Raw genomic sequence first — 13,086 nt, 5'->3', positions numbered from 1 at the left:
TGATGAGGAGAAAGTCTTGCTTGTCAAACCAGATTTCCTTCTACCACAGAGTAACCCACCTAGCTGATCTAGGAAAGCCAGTTAATGAAATCTCTTTGGAATTCAGCAAAGCTTTTGATACTGTCTATCACAGTATCCTTCCTGACAAAATAGCCAACACTGGATAAACTGGATAAACACACCATGTGATGGACGAGCAACTGGCTCATGGGTCAGGCACAAAGAGTTACAGTGAAAGGGGTGACATCAGACTGGCAACCTGTCACTAGTGGGGCTCTGCAGGGCTCCATCTTTGGCCCTGTGCTCCTCAACGGCTTCATTAATGATGTGGATGCAGGACTTGAAGGATAACAACTTGAAGGATACAACAATAAGTGGGAGGAGCTGTTGACTCCCTTGAAGGCAAGGCAGCCCTGCAGAGAGATGTCGAAAAATTAGAGAGATGGGCAATCACCAATTGTATGGAGATTAACGAGGATTCTGCACTTGGGATGGGGCAACTCTGGTTGTGTGAATAGTGTGGGGGACAAGAGTCTGGAGACAAGTGCTGTGGAAAAGGACCTGGGGTCCTGGTTGATGACAAGCTGAACATGAGCCAGCAGTGCCCTGACAGCCAGGAGGACCAAGTGTGTACTGGGGGGCATCAGGCACAGCAGCACCAGCTGGGCAAGGGAAGGGATTGTCCTGCCCTGCTGTGCACTGGGGCAGCCTCACCCCCAGTGCTGGGGGCAGTTCTGGGTGCCACAAGATAAAGCTATTAAGCTATTAATAAGTGCCCAAAGGAGGAATGAAGATGGTGAAGGGACAGGAGAGGAAGCCACATGAGGAGCAGCTGAGGTCACTTGGTTTTTCAGCCCGGAGGAGATGGGGAGACCTCACCGTGGTCTTCAGCATCCCTATGAGGGCAAGTGAAAGGGCAGGTACCGAAATCTTTATTCTCCTAAGCAGTGACAGGACCTGAGGAAATATTATGCAGCTGAGATAGGGGATTTTTGGATCTTGGATTATTTTGGATCTTGGGAGAAGATTTTTCATGCAGAGGGTGTCTGGGCACTGGAACAGGCTCCCCAGGGGAGTGGTCACATCCCCAAGCCTGACAGAGCTCATGAAGCATTTGGACAACGCTCTCAGGCACATGGTGTGACTCTTGGGGATGGTGCTGTGTAGGGCCAGAATTTGGATTTGATGATCCTGATGGGTCCCTTCCAACTCAGCTAATTCTGTAATTCTACAGATACTGGTCAGTTGAAAATGCTTTCTGCAACAGTGGCCTACTGCAAATCATCTTTTCTCTATCATTAAATAAAGTATAGAATGCATTCAGGATGTTTTAGGCCAGTGAAATATATATCTCATGCTAAGTTATTACATTAGATTGTGAGCTGCATTGATTCATATTGTCAAAATCCTTTCCTGACCATCTACATTTTTAATATTTACCATAAATGAAGAATATGAAAAAAAGTGTTTTGGAATATTTTTCAACATTTACTGATTTTTTTATTTTCTACATAAAAAGTAGGTTAAAAACAAAAGTGGAAGCACTTTTCAGCAAAGACTCCCCAATGTATTTGGAAAATGGAAATCCAAACAGAAATCCTTTATTTGTGGTGTCTTAGGAAATAACAATGATTGTTCAAACCATGACTGTGCCCTACAGAGATATCAGAATTGCTTATTTTAGGATAGTAATCTAAGCAGAAATGGAAAAGAAATTGTTGCTGCCAGAGCTTGGTGGATACAAAAACCTCGGTTGGATCCCTCTCTGCATTATTCAGAAGGGCTGGACATAGCATTTGAATCATTTGGCTTTTGGAATTTGGAGGTCAGGTGGGTTACAACACATTTACTTGGTGCTCTGGATGTGTTGTTTCTGTGTAAAGGGGATCTGCACATAGAATTTGGGATTATGTTGCTCCCAAGGTGGTGCACATCCAAGTACCAGTATGGTGGAGAACATGATATCTTGCTGCTACAAAATGCAAGAATTTTTGAGTGTGTAAGGAGATGAGAGCAGAGATGATCAGCAGTGATCACAAAAGGAAAAAATTCAGATTTTTCACAGTTGACTTAGAGCAGAAACTTTCAGCTATGTGTTGGGAAATGCTGCAAAGGATACACAACTTTTGATATTCATTGAAGGGCAGTGGGTCAGATGAGTATTGTCTGGTGATGAGTATTAATCAGGTACTATTTATTAATAATTTGATCTGGTAGTCAGAAAGAAAATAAAAAACTGATGATGTTGAGATTTCAATCCATTCCATAATGGTTTGAAAGCCACATAATTATTTTTTGCTGCCTCATCCTAGAAATATGTAAATTGCTATTTAGCATAATCTCCCAAATCAGTTGCTTTTCTATGTTAAAATTCAATCATAAATCACTATTCATGTCACATATCTGTAAAACATATGCATTGAAAACATTTGGGCAAACATAATTTCTTTGAAAATTATGGCATAAAGTCATTGAGCATCCAGTTTTTGTTATCTTTCTTTGAAGATTTTTTTCAAATTAATTATTTTTATTATGCTTTAATGAAAGCTCCAGGCATAAGAATAGGAATAATTATCATACAAGTTATTCACAGTCATGGTATTCAGTCCTGCAGTACCAAAGGATGCAATTTATTAAGGATTCTTATCAAAAGAGAGGTGACATCTAATCTCACAAAGTAGCTAAAGCATAAGTGAACAATTGGGAACTACAAATGCATCATGTATGGAATGAAAGCTACTCCTGATTCGAAAAGCTATCCATGAGAAAACTGGCTCTTTATAAGAATACTATGCAATACATGAATACCTGGTCTGGATGACTCTATGCCCCCTTATGAAAAAGGTCCTTTCCTAAAAGTTCCAGATTCATTCAGTGATCTTGCTCTGAAGGTCACTGTCTCCTCCTGGAACTGGGGCAGTTCCTAGCCCACTACAGAGAAAATGGAGGATAACAAATCTCTGTAACAATGAAGTCATCAGATCCTCCTTCCATAGTTCAGCAAGCAAACATTAGAGCACACAGACCTCAGAAAATTAAATAGTCTTGAACTTTCCCACAGTTTTGAGCCCATTCAATTTTTGCTGCTGCAAGAAATTATGATGCTCTTCTTTCTCTAGTGTTTATTATTTTTTTCTGTGTTGGGATTTTTTTAGTCCATTAATAACAAAGGATAAACTGTGCTTCCCACCTTGAAGACAGGAATGATTTTAAAATGGGCTAACCCTGAATAAAGTTATCCTGCAAGGGTGTAGACAGGGAGACAAACTGCAGGACTGGGCACACCAGAAGCTCCCTCATTGTCATATTAACTCTGTCTTCTTTACTGATCTTGGGTACCTCATGGAAGCTCTGCCCCATAAAGCCCTACATCAGAAAAATATGATTTACTTGTATTTCTCAAGATTTGCAGCAAGCACAAGCTGTGATTCACTCCTGCAAGTGCCTGTGCAAATGACTTTGCCTTCCAGTGAGCAGCTGTACATGTAGCTTTGCCAAGGAAGACATTGAGCTCCAACAGAACTTATGGCACTGCAGGCCCAGGTCTTTAAGTTGCTGAGCACGTTCAGCACTAGAGATAGTAGGCAGGCACTTAATATTTTGATAGTATTTAAGATCTTCAATGACTCCCTTCCCTGCTTGTATGCTTGTATGCAAAGGAGTTTCCCAAATTCCTTATGCTTTCCACAGAAAAGAATTAAAAAGCCATAAAGATGAAAATGGACTAAAGCAAAGCTCATAAAAAGAAGCACGGGGAGGTGAGTGCTTCTGCAGCAGTTACTGCTAGCATGTGTGTTTTTCTGCATTCAGGTCCCAGTCTGTGGTGGAAGCCGGCACGCTGAAACACGAGGACCAGGGGGAAAGTGAGAACACCCAGCCGCTGCTGGCTCTGGACTGAGCTCTCACGTGCCCAGGGGAGACCCACGAACAGACCTCCACCGTACAGAACCCCACGAGCACACCACACACAGACACGCACGCACACACGCGTTTCGCTCGGTAACAAGTCCTTCGTGTTTCCTGACCAAGTAACAACTGTCACCAGCCATCTGTCCATGCGGCCGGCGCTGAACAAGAACTGAGAAACTTCTACTGACACAGGAGGCTGTCCATATACAAAGAATTGGATTTCTTCTTTCTTTTTTTTTTTTTCCACTTTGATTTGTGACATTAAATTGTTGGAAATGGTGGGACTGCATTCTCTGTTTAAAGAAACCAGGGTGTGTTAATAGTGTTCCTGAAGACTCCATCAGGGATGATCATTTTATAGAAGTGAAGATTGTAAGAGTTTTAAAGAAAAGCATCTCAAATTTCACACTGTAATCAGCAAGTGTAGTCTGGGTTAGAGGGCAGAATCATCAGCATCTATAGGGTATTTGAGTTTTACAGAAGGATTTCACATTTAAAAAAGAACCCCAATGCCAGCATAATGCCATTCAACGTGACACTTTGTGACTGCCTCATCCATGCAGCTTATACGGGGGTCACATTTCAGTATCTAGCAAAAATTGGTCTTAACTTTTGAAACCCTTATAAAGCTGACAGCTGAGTGGAATGAGCTGTGTGAGCAGCAGACACACAGAATTTGAAAGGCAATTAGTTGATTTTAATAATGATTAACATTTCCACAGGCAACTCAGGAGCCTAGAAGACATGTGCATGTGTGTGCACGTGTGAAGGGGGTGGTTCCATGGAGACACACTGGACAAATTCAGCAGTGATTAGTGGTTCAATCTAGATTGCTTCATTTAGGTCACAACAGCAAGGAAAGCTTTCCAGAGCCATTTACCCCCTTCCCTCCTGCAGTCAGGGAAAAGTGTAGCCAGAAAGGTGTGCTGATTGCAGATGTGGGCCATGGTTAAAATGGAAAAGAAAAACTTAGAATTAATTATTCAGAACAAGTTTCTGCTAGAAGGAAATGTTGAAGAATAGGAGAACTGAAATGCCAAAGATCAGTTTGTTATATCTCTGTTTGCTCTAGCTGCAAAGAGAGTACCATCCCTTCATTGAAATGGAAACCAGATTAAAGAAATAAAAGAACAATCATTATCAAATTGCATGTGCAGTGACTTTATTTCCTAAAACAGTTACAATCACTGTACACACTTTAAATCTTCAATTAAATTGCCATACATTGACAACTTACTAGAACAAGCACTTGGCAACAATATATCAAAGGTAGCAGTGTAAACCATACATACAAAATGAGATGATAATGGGCACAAGGGCTTTTAATGTGCACTGGAACACCCACTGAATTCTCAAGTGTTAGGCTGAAGTGATGACATTGTTCAAGTGGACATGGCCAGCCCTAAAAGATGGACTAACAAAATACTGCCTTTATCTACAATGACATTTTATGCCTGCACAGGACAGAAGGGACATCCTGCCAGATCCTATCAACACACCTGGGATTTACCCACTAGTTTTTGTGCAGAATAACCTCACTCAGACAAACCTCTTATTGCAGCAACATGTCATTCATACAAAGCCTGGCCTCCATGATAGAGAGCCAGTGGATGGTCCCAGCAGTGGATGGTCCCAGAAAAGCAATGCAGGAGTCAGAAAAAGAAGCAGAAGCTTGCAAGAACATTAAAAAATAAGATGACTGAGCCCATTTATCTTTGGGGTTTCTTCCATTCTCCCCCACCTGACATCATCACCACCTATTATAGGAAACACGGATGTCAAGTCCTGGTAGCAGTTCCTTTCTCTTCCCTGGGCTCACAGAGACTAAAAGGCATTTGGATTTGTCAAAGAGAATGTGCTTAAAGCAGAAAGTGAAAACCCAAAGAGACAAAAAAAGACAGACATTTGCTATTATACTGCAGCACTAAGGAAGGAATACTTTGGTTTGTGATTTTTCTGTTAATACACTTACCCCCATTGCCATTGAATCTTTGTGATAATCTGTTACAATCACTGTTCATAAAAGTGGGTCTTGTCCTGCCCAAGAAGTGCAAATACCACTGACATCTTCTCCTTGAGGATCAAACCTCGCAAAGGATAAATTATTTACTTTCTTTAACTGTGGTATGAATAAATACATATGATGCCTTGTATGTAAGTGTATGAAGCCTGCATTTAACCCTAGGCTCTTACACAGATTCTGTGCAAGCAAGGTAACAAAAGACAAGGTGGAAGCCACCTCCTAACATCGTGATGAGTACATACTGTGTTACAAACTATATTGCCCTTGTCTGCCATTTCCTTCTGTAAATAAATCTAACAAAAAAAAAAAAACCAAAAAACACAAATTGCATTGGATTTCCATTGAAAAAACCACTTCCATTCAAAAAAGCTTTTTCAAGACAGAATACCAGTTGGCAAACAGGAACACCTAAAACCATATGCCAGTAATTCACTACATAATTTCTGCAGTCTGCTCTATGTATCCTCACCACGTATAGAGCTAATCCAGTAACTGTACCTAATGAAATTATCCACTCTCTGCTCCCTGACAGGTGGGCATAGAATAGATTCCCTTCAGTGTTGCAGGAACACCTTGTCTTATTTGAGGCACTTAAGATTTTTAAATGGTCGATATATCACTACACAATCTAATAGACAGTGCTACTCTGGCACACACACATCTTGGGGAGATTACTTTTATCTATTTGCCAATTTTATCTATTTGCCAACTGCAGTTGGACAAGATAAAGTGTGGGCCTTCAAAGGATCAATGAAATAATCTGAAGGACGGCATGGATTTTCATAAATAAAGCTCCAAAGCCTTTACCACTCCTTTAGCATTTACTCTGAGCTATAGAAACTAAAATGCAACATTAATAAAAATATTCCTAAACCATCAATTTTTGTTTAAAAAGTTATTGATTTTTTTTTGCACACACTGTCTTTATTTTAGAGAATTACCTTATAATTTTTACTGTTTGATCACTTCAAAAAGATATAAAATATAGGCTTTGACTTGACAGTTAACAGGATATTTAAAAAATATTTTTATTCTTTTACCCCCCACAACAAGAAGTACCTTATTTCAAGCTTTGCATGATTCTCCAAATGATCTCCAAAAGTATTTTTATATTTTCTAAAGTATGAAACTTATAAATCTTTACAGTTTTCTCATTATTATTAACTGAGAACTGTTACTTTCTTGTACATTGTGTATAGTTTCATGATTATTTTTGATATGGACAACATGTGAAAACCTAATTATCTTAGCTGTCTAAAAATGACTCTTGATAAGAGAGGGTTTATCAGTTTAATATTCAAAAGAGGAAATTAAAGTGCACGCTTCCAGAAACTGGTTACACTAATTTATGGCGCAGTCACCATGTGTTATATGGCATTACAAGATTTAATTACCTAGTAAAATACAAAAATCTGAAAAGCATTCAGTTTATGGGAATTCAGAGCTCTTATCTGCAGTTTGCCTCAGCAAATGTGACATTCAGGTCACGATACTCCAATGCCATGATGTAGACTCTGCAGTAATAAAACACTGAGTACTACTCAAATAAAAACTGTTCCATGGCTTTTGGACAACAAAGTCAAAGCTGCGGAGACTAAGTAATCCCAGTGTCTCCTTGCTTAGAGTTTGTCACTCACAAGTGTCAGTCATGATGCCCAGAGCATCCTGGCACACCTGTCCAGAGCCAGCTGGTGCTGTGGGTGAGGAGATAACAGCCAGCCATAAACATCAAATCTCTGCTCTCTCTCTCCCCTGTTAGTGTTCTTCGAAGTCAAAAGCAGAGGGTCCTGCACACTCTATCTCCCATTAAACAGTACACACCCAAAAGACCTGCCAACTGCTTAAACATGTAGCTAGTTTTCTTTCTTGAAAATAGACCTTTTTACCACATGGCAAATTCTGTATGGCAAATACAGAGCATACTGTAAACATTACTGGGATCAGACTACTTCAGCATTATATCACACATTTCAAGGCAAGGAAAACACCATTAGGTCAATTAGAGGATCATTCTAGCACCCGGTAGGATGCTGGCAGTGGAAGTTAATATGAGTTAATAACCTGAAGCTCTTTGTCTGCTCTGCATTCGGGCAGGAAGCCAAGTTGGACCTTGTCCTTCTGCCCAAAGCACAAGAAATTCTTCATGTATTTTTTTTTTCTGCTGAATGACCACCCAAGGGCAGCCAAGGAGGAGCCCCTTGAAGAAGGGGTCCCAGACCCTCCACTGGGTAGAAATAGGATATCACAGCAGAAGCTTTGGTAATGATAGGAGAAACAGCAGCTCACCATATACTGTCAAGTACTTTAGGATCTGAGCCTAAAAATGTCAGATTTGCTCAACATTTTCCAAAATCACATTATCAAGCTGAAGGCCACACGCTAACTAAGAGAACTATTCTGTTTTAGAAGAACAAAGCTTCACTAGGCAGCTATTATGCAAGTTTCTGTTTACATTTCCAGGAAGACAAAAGAAGGCCACACTTGGCAAAAATGAAATTTGTTCATATACAGCATTTTCCTTCTGCTGATAGCTGGAGATACACTTGTGTATATTTATCACCTTTTTTAAAAAATAGTGGTTAATTAAAGAAGATTTGTTCATAATTAAGCTAGAAAAATACAGTTACTCAGGTAGAAAAAGTACAAAACACACATAATCCATTCACATTATCTACAGTGATAACATAGGGACATGCTCTATGCCTAAAGCAGCTAACATTACACCTGCATACTGATTTTCAAAGTCAATTGTGTGCATATGTTTGCAAATATCTTACATGTTGCTTCCCAGACAGAAAGCAAGGAAGTATTCCCTAGATGTAAAATCATAAATCTTGTGCCTGAACACAGTTAAGCAGGTGACTGATTTTGTAAAGAAAATACAGGCATGGCAAAAACATCTGCACATTCCTCAGTTTGAAAATCCGGATCTATTGCCTTTTGGCTGACAAGACTTGTGTTTTCAGACTAGCAGCCAGAAAAACAATACAAATCAGTGCTGTATCAGTATGAAACAAAACATGGCTTCTTTTTTCTTTCTTTTTAAACCAAGTCCACTGTGATTGTAGAATGTCACCCTTATCTTTTCTTACCCTTAAAATGCTTGTATATTTTGTATGCTGGATAAATTAATCCTATTTTCATACTCCAAAGGAGTTAATACTCCTCTGCTCCACACATCAGAAGAAACCCTCTAAATAGCAGGAAGGGTACGTCTCTGTTGAGCTGTTAACTCAGGGTGCCACACATCCACAATGAATATCAGGCGATAACTTTCAGCATCCTGCCATACTTCATGTTCGAAAGAGTCATCAAAAATAAGAACTTTCCCTTCTTCCCAGTCTCTGTGAAACAAAAAAGAACATACTTTAGTGTAGCATTTGAAGTGCCATGGAGCAGGTAAGCTAAAGATCAACTCTGAAGATGATCTTTGACATCTTGCACAATCAAGATTTCACTGCCTAATCCAGAGAGAGTGGAGTATGAGAGCTTTAAATAAACCACAGAAAGATCAGTCTAATGGACTTTCATGTTATTTTCCCCCTCATTCTGCACAGTTATGCTCACAAACACATTCAGACATTTATGATATATGCTATTTATTATACTTTTAATGACTTGAGTCCATTAAACAGGGAGTGGTTATAATACTGGTGTGATAATCCACTTTTCTTAATTTCTAATCAGATACATTAGTGATGTACATAAGTGATGGAAACTGAGGGAATGACTAGTAAAATGGTCATATGGTTCAAAAAGAAGTTACTTTAAATCAATTTGCTTTTTCTAAAAATCAGAGCAATGCCTTTGGAAGGTCATGTGGTCCAAGAAGGACTTCTGCTCATAGAAGGACTCACTACAAAGTTAGATCCAACTTTGAAGTTAGATGAAATATTAAAAAATCCACTACTGAAGAACCTGAGATATCTGCAACCGTGGGCACTCTACCATCTTATTGTGAAAACTCCCTTTTACATAGAAAGTTCCTTCACTGTCACTTGTGTTCATTACCTCCCGTTCTACAACTGTACCTCTCTGAAAAGAGTCTGGCTCTGTCTCCCTCACAGTCACCCATTAGTAGTTAAAACAGTAACTAGGCTACTCTTTAGCCTTCTAGTTTCCAGACTCCAAACCAGTTTGTTAAGTTTCTACCCCTAATCATCTTATTCATCCTCCACTGGAGTCCCTCTAGTTTGTCAATGACTTTTTTTTTGTACTAAAGTGTCCCAAACTGGACATGGTACTCCAGAGGCAGTGTCTTGAATGCAGAAGAGAGAGGCAAAAATTGTACTGCTCAAACTGCTTCCTACAAATATACTAACACAGTCCAGTACACAGCTAGACCTCATCAATACAAAAGAAGATTATTAGTCTTGTTCAACTTGGTCCCTAGCGTGCTTAAGCCCTTTTCTGCAAAGCTGTTTTCTAGGCAGTCATCACCCAGCCACTACAGCTGCAAGGTGTTTATCTGTTATCAGCTGCAGGGTTTTGCATTTGCCTTTGTTGAACCTCATCACATTTCAGCTGGCAGCCTCTCCAGCCTGCTGAGACCTGGATTCATAATTTTGAAAAGAAATTTAACACCTCATTATACACCTTCAGGTGAGGCTAGATGAATAACAGTCAAGGTCACAATGGTCAAAGAAACATTCCTTCCTAAAGACACTCTATCATGAACACACACTCAATTTTTTTAACAGGATACCTCAGGAGCTGAAACAATCCAAGAGGATGGATGCCCTCAGAGGGAAGTAAACACTCTGAACGGTAACAATGGTAAAGACACAAAGGCCTTGCCATCAAAGATGGAAATGCATTGCTTAAGCTCATTCAGCTGTATTCATTTACAGAGAAAACAATTTTCTTTTTTCAAAAACAGGGTGAAAATTAGGTTCATACTTCCAATTCATCTCCATATTTTTAATTCAACAAAAGGAAAAAAAAACCTAACCATCAAAATGTATGGGGTTATGCTGTAACGTTCTGAAGAGAAATTGAAAAAGGATCAATTGAAATAATCAGCTAAACATAATTGAAACAAGGGTAGACAAACCAGAAAGCATAACCCAGTAAAAAAATTCACACTAACTTGCACATGCCTTAAAGGCCCAGACAAATAGCCTTTTGCAGGTTTCAGATATGATCATGTGTGGGTTTGTGCTACCACATGAGTTATCTGGTAACAAAAATGTTGTATGTCACATAGACCCTGAGTTACTGCTACTGCACCAAAGTTACATTGGTTTTATTAAAGTCCATGGGAGTAAACCACTTGCAGTGCTATAATGTGGTAAAAGAAATTAAAGCACACTTTGGGTTGTATAATTGTTTTAGGTTTCTTTTATTGGGCTGGTTTATTTTTTGGGTTTTTTTCTGGGGTTTTTTAGAGTTTTTTGGGTGGGGGGTTGATTTTGGGGGGTTTGACTAGGGTGTTTTTGGGAGATGGCGCCAGGGGCGTTTGGTGATGGTGTTTGGGGAGGGTTGGGGGATTTGATTTTGCTTTGTCTGAAGCAATTGAGATCTAGTGCTGTTTTTCTTGTTGAGGGGAGTAGCTGGGTTTTTGGTTGGTTTAGGGTTTTTTTCAGTTATTTTGTTTCTGGTGTTGGTTTGCTTTTTTTTTTTTTTTTTAATTAAATCAAGCCTGAAAAGAACTGCTCTAAATAGCCTGAAAGTGCAACTCTGGTAAAGGACAATAAAAACCCAGGCACCCAGATGAAGTAGCTTCAGAGGTTAAAACCCAGGATCTATCATTTGCATCATAATGGGATCGGCTGTTTTGCACAACAAAGAAAAAGTCATAAAGCTGACGGGACTATTAGCCCCTTTTGAAAAGGCTACAAACCCCACTATTAGCATGCAAATAAATATTTTCTAGAAGCCTGATGGTGTGAGAAACACATTTCAGTGGTAACACAGGGACCATATTGTTCTGGTCTGGTGCTGAGCCACTTTGGGGTAGTTTCCAGATAATTTTCCGTATCAGCTCTAGTGTTACCTGTTAAAGATGAGATCTCAGACTGGCTTCTGCATACCTTCACTTTCATTTCAACATAAGGTTACCTTCCTTAACAGCAATGTTGGATTATGATAATTAGATATTATTTATCCACCACTTTTGTGCATTATACCATGTACTTTATAGAGCTGGGAGTCCAAAATGGCCAAGTGACCTAAAATGATCAATGCTATAAAGAACATGAAACATAGAATTGTAATAGTTTGGGTTGAAATAACCTTTAAAGGCAAAACCAACAATGAGCAGGGACATCTTCAACTCAATTAGTTGCTCAAAGCCCTGTCTAGATTCACCTTGAATATTTCTAGGGATGGAATATCTATAATCCCTGTGGGTGACCTGTTCCAGTGTCTCACCACTCTCTCTATAAAGCACTTCTACTGTATATATAACCTAGACTGACCTTCTTTTAGTTCAAAAGCATTACCCCTCGCCCTGTTGCAACCTATCTGATACAAACTGTCCCAGTCTTTCCTAAAAGTTCCCTTCAAGTACTTAAAGGCCATCATGAGGTCTCTCTGGAGTCTCTTTTCTCAAAGCCAAACAGCCCCAGCTCTCTCAGCCTTTCCTCATAGGAGAGGTATTTCAGCCCTCTGATCATCTTTGTGGCCCTCAACCACAAGGTATACCAATCCCAAACTGCTGTAAAAAACTCTTCTGCAAGTGAAGGAGTAAAACACAGCACTAGGCAGTGCTGATTTGCCTGTCCATCAAATGATGAGTTGCATTGAAACTCTCTAAACAACCACGCTGGGTGGCACAGAGGTAACCAAGCATGAAATTCTCATTGTTTCTTTTGCTCCCTCACGCACACAGCAGTGGCACAGGAGGCCAGAAAAGGCATGATGCTAATCTTCCTCTTCCAGCCAGCTCTCCTATTGGAAACCACCAGTTTACCACTGCTCTGAACCACCAGGAGGAAAGAATTGGAAATTTCTCAAGGTAAATCTTCCTCCTGGCACCATTCCCTTTGACAGTAGTTCACACACCTCCTCTGCCATAGGGGAAGGATACATAAAAGCCCTTTCACTGCCAGCAATAGACACACTTTGAGTGCTTCCATGGAAAATCTCGCCCTTGTTTCTGAATGTACAGCTCTTGCTGTAAGCAACTGATCTTAGCACATTTCAGCAGAAGT

General features: G+C 39.8%; 2 protein-coding genes across 11 annotated transcripts in view; one reads left to right on the top strand and one right to left on the bottom strand.

Annotated features, from left to right (window-relative positions):
- CLVS1 (clavesin 1) overlaps window positions 1-3,993 on the top strand; it is an 89,168-nt gene extending 85,175 nt beyond the window's left edge. The window contains exon 5 of the mRNA XM_023920999.2: window positions 3,811-3,993. Within this exon, the coding sequence (XP_023776767.1) occupies window positions 3,811-3,898 (88 nt within the window). The 3' untranslated portion in view covers window positions 3,899-3,993. The remainder of the gene's footprint in view (window positions 1-3,810) is intronic.
- A 1,056-nt stretch (window positions 3,994-5,049) lies between these two features.
- ASPH (aspartate beta-hydroxylase) overlaps window positions 5,050-13,086 on the bottom strand; it is a 112,972-nt gene continuing 104,935 nt past the window's right edge. For all 10 annotated transcript variants that reach the window (XM_086887015.1, XM_086887024.1, XM_086887045.1 and 7 more), the window contains one exon: window positions 5,050-9,276. In XM_086887015.1, the coding sequence (XP_086743141.1) occupies window positions 9,126-9,276 (151 nt within the window). In that variant the 3' untranslated portion in view covers window positions 5,050-9,125. The remainder of the gene's footprint in view (window positions 9,277-13,086) is intronic.

Source organism: Cyanistes caeruleus, chromosome 1 (assembly GCF_971803275.1).
Source record: "Cyanistes caeruleus chromosome 1, bCyaCae1.hap1.1, whole genome shotgun sequence".
NCBI classification, from domain to species: Eukaryota; Metazoa; Chordata; class Aves; order Passeriformes; family Paridae; genus Cyanistes; species Cyanistes caeruleus.
This window is presented reverse-complemented; position numbering and strand designations above follow the sequence as displayed.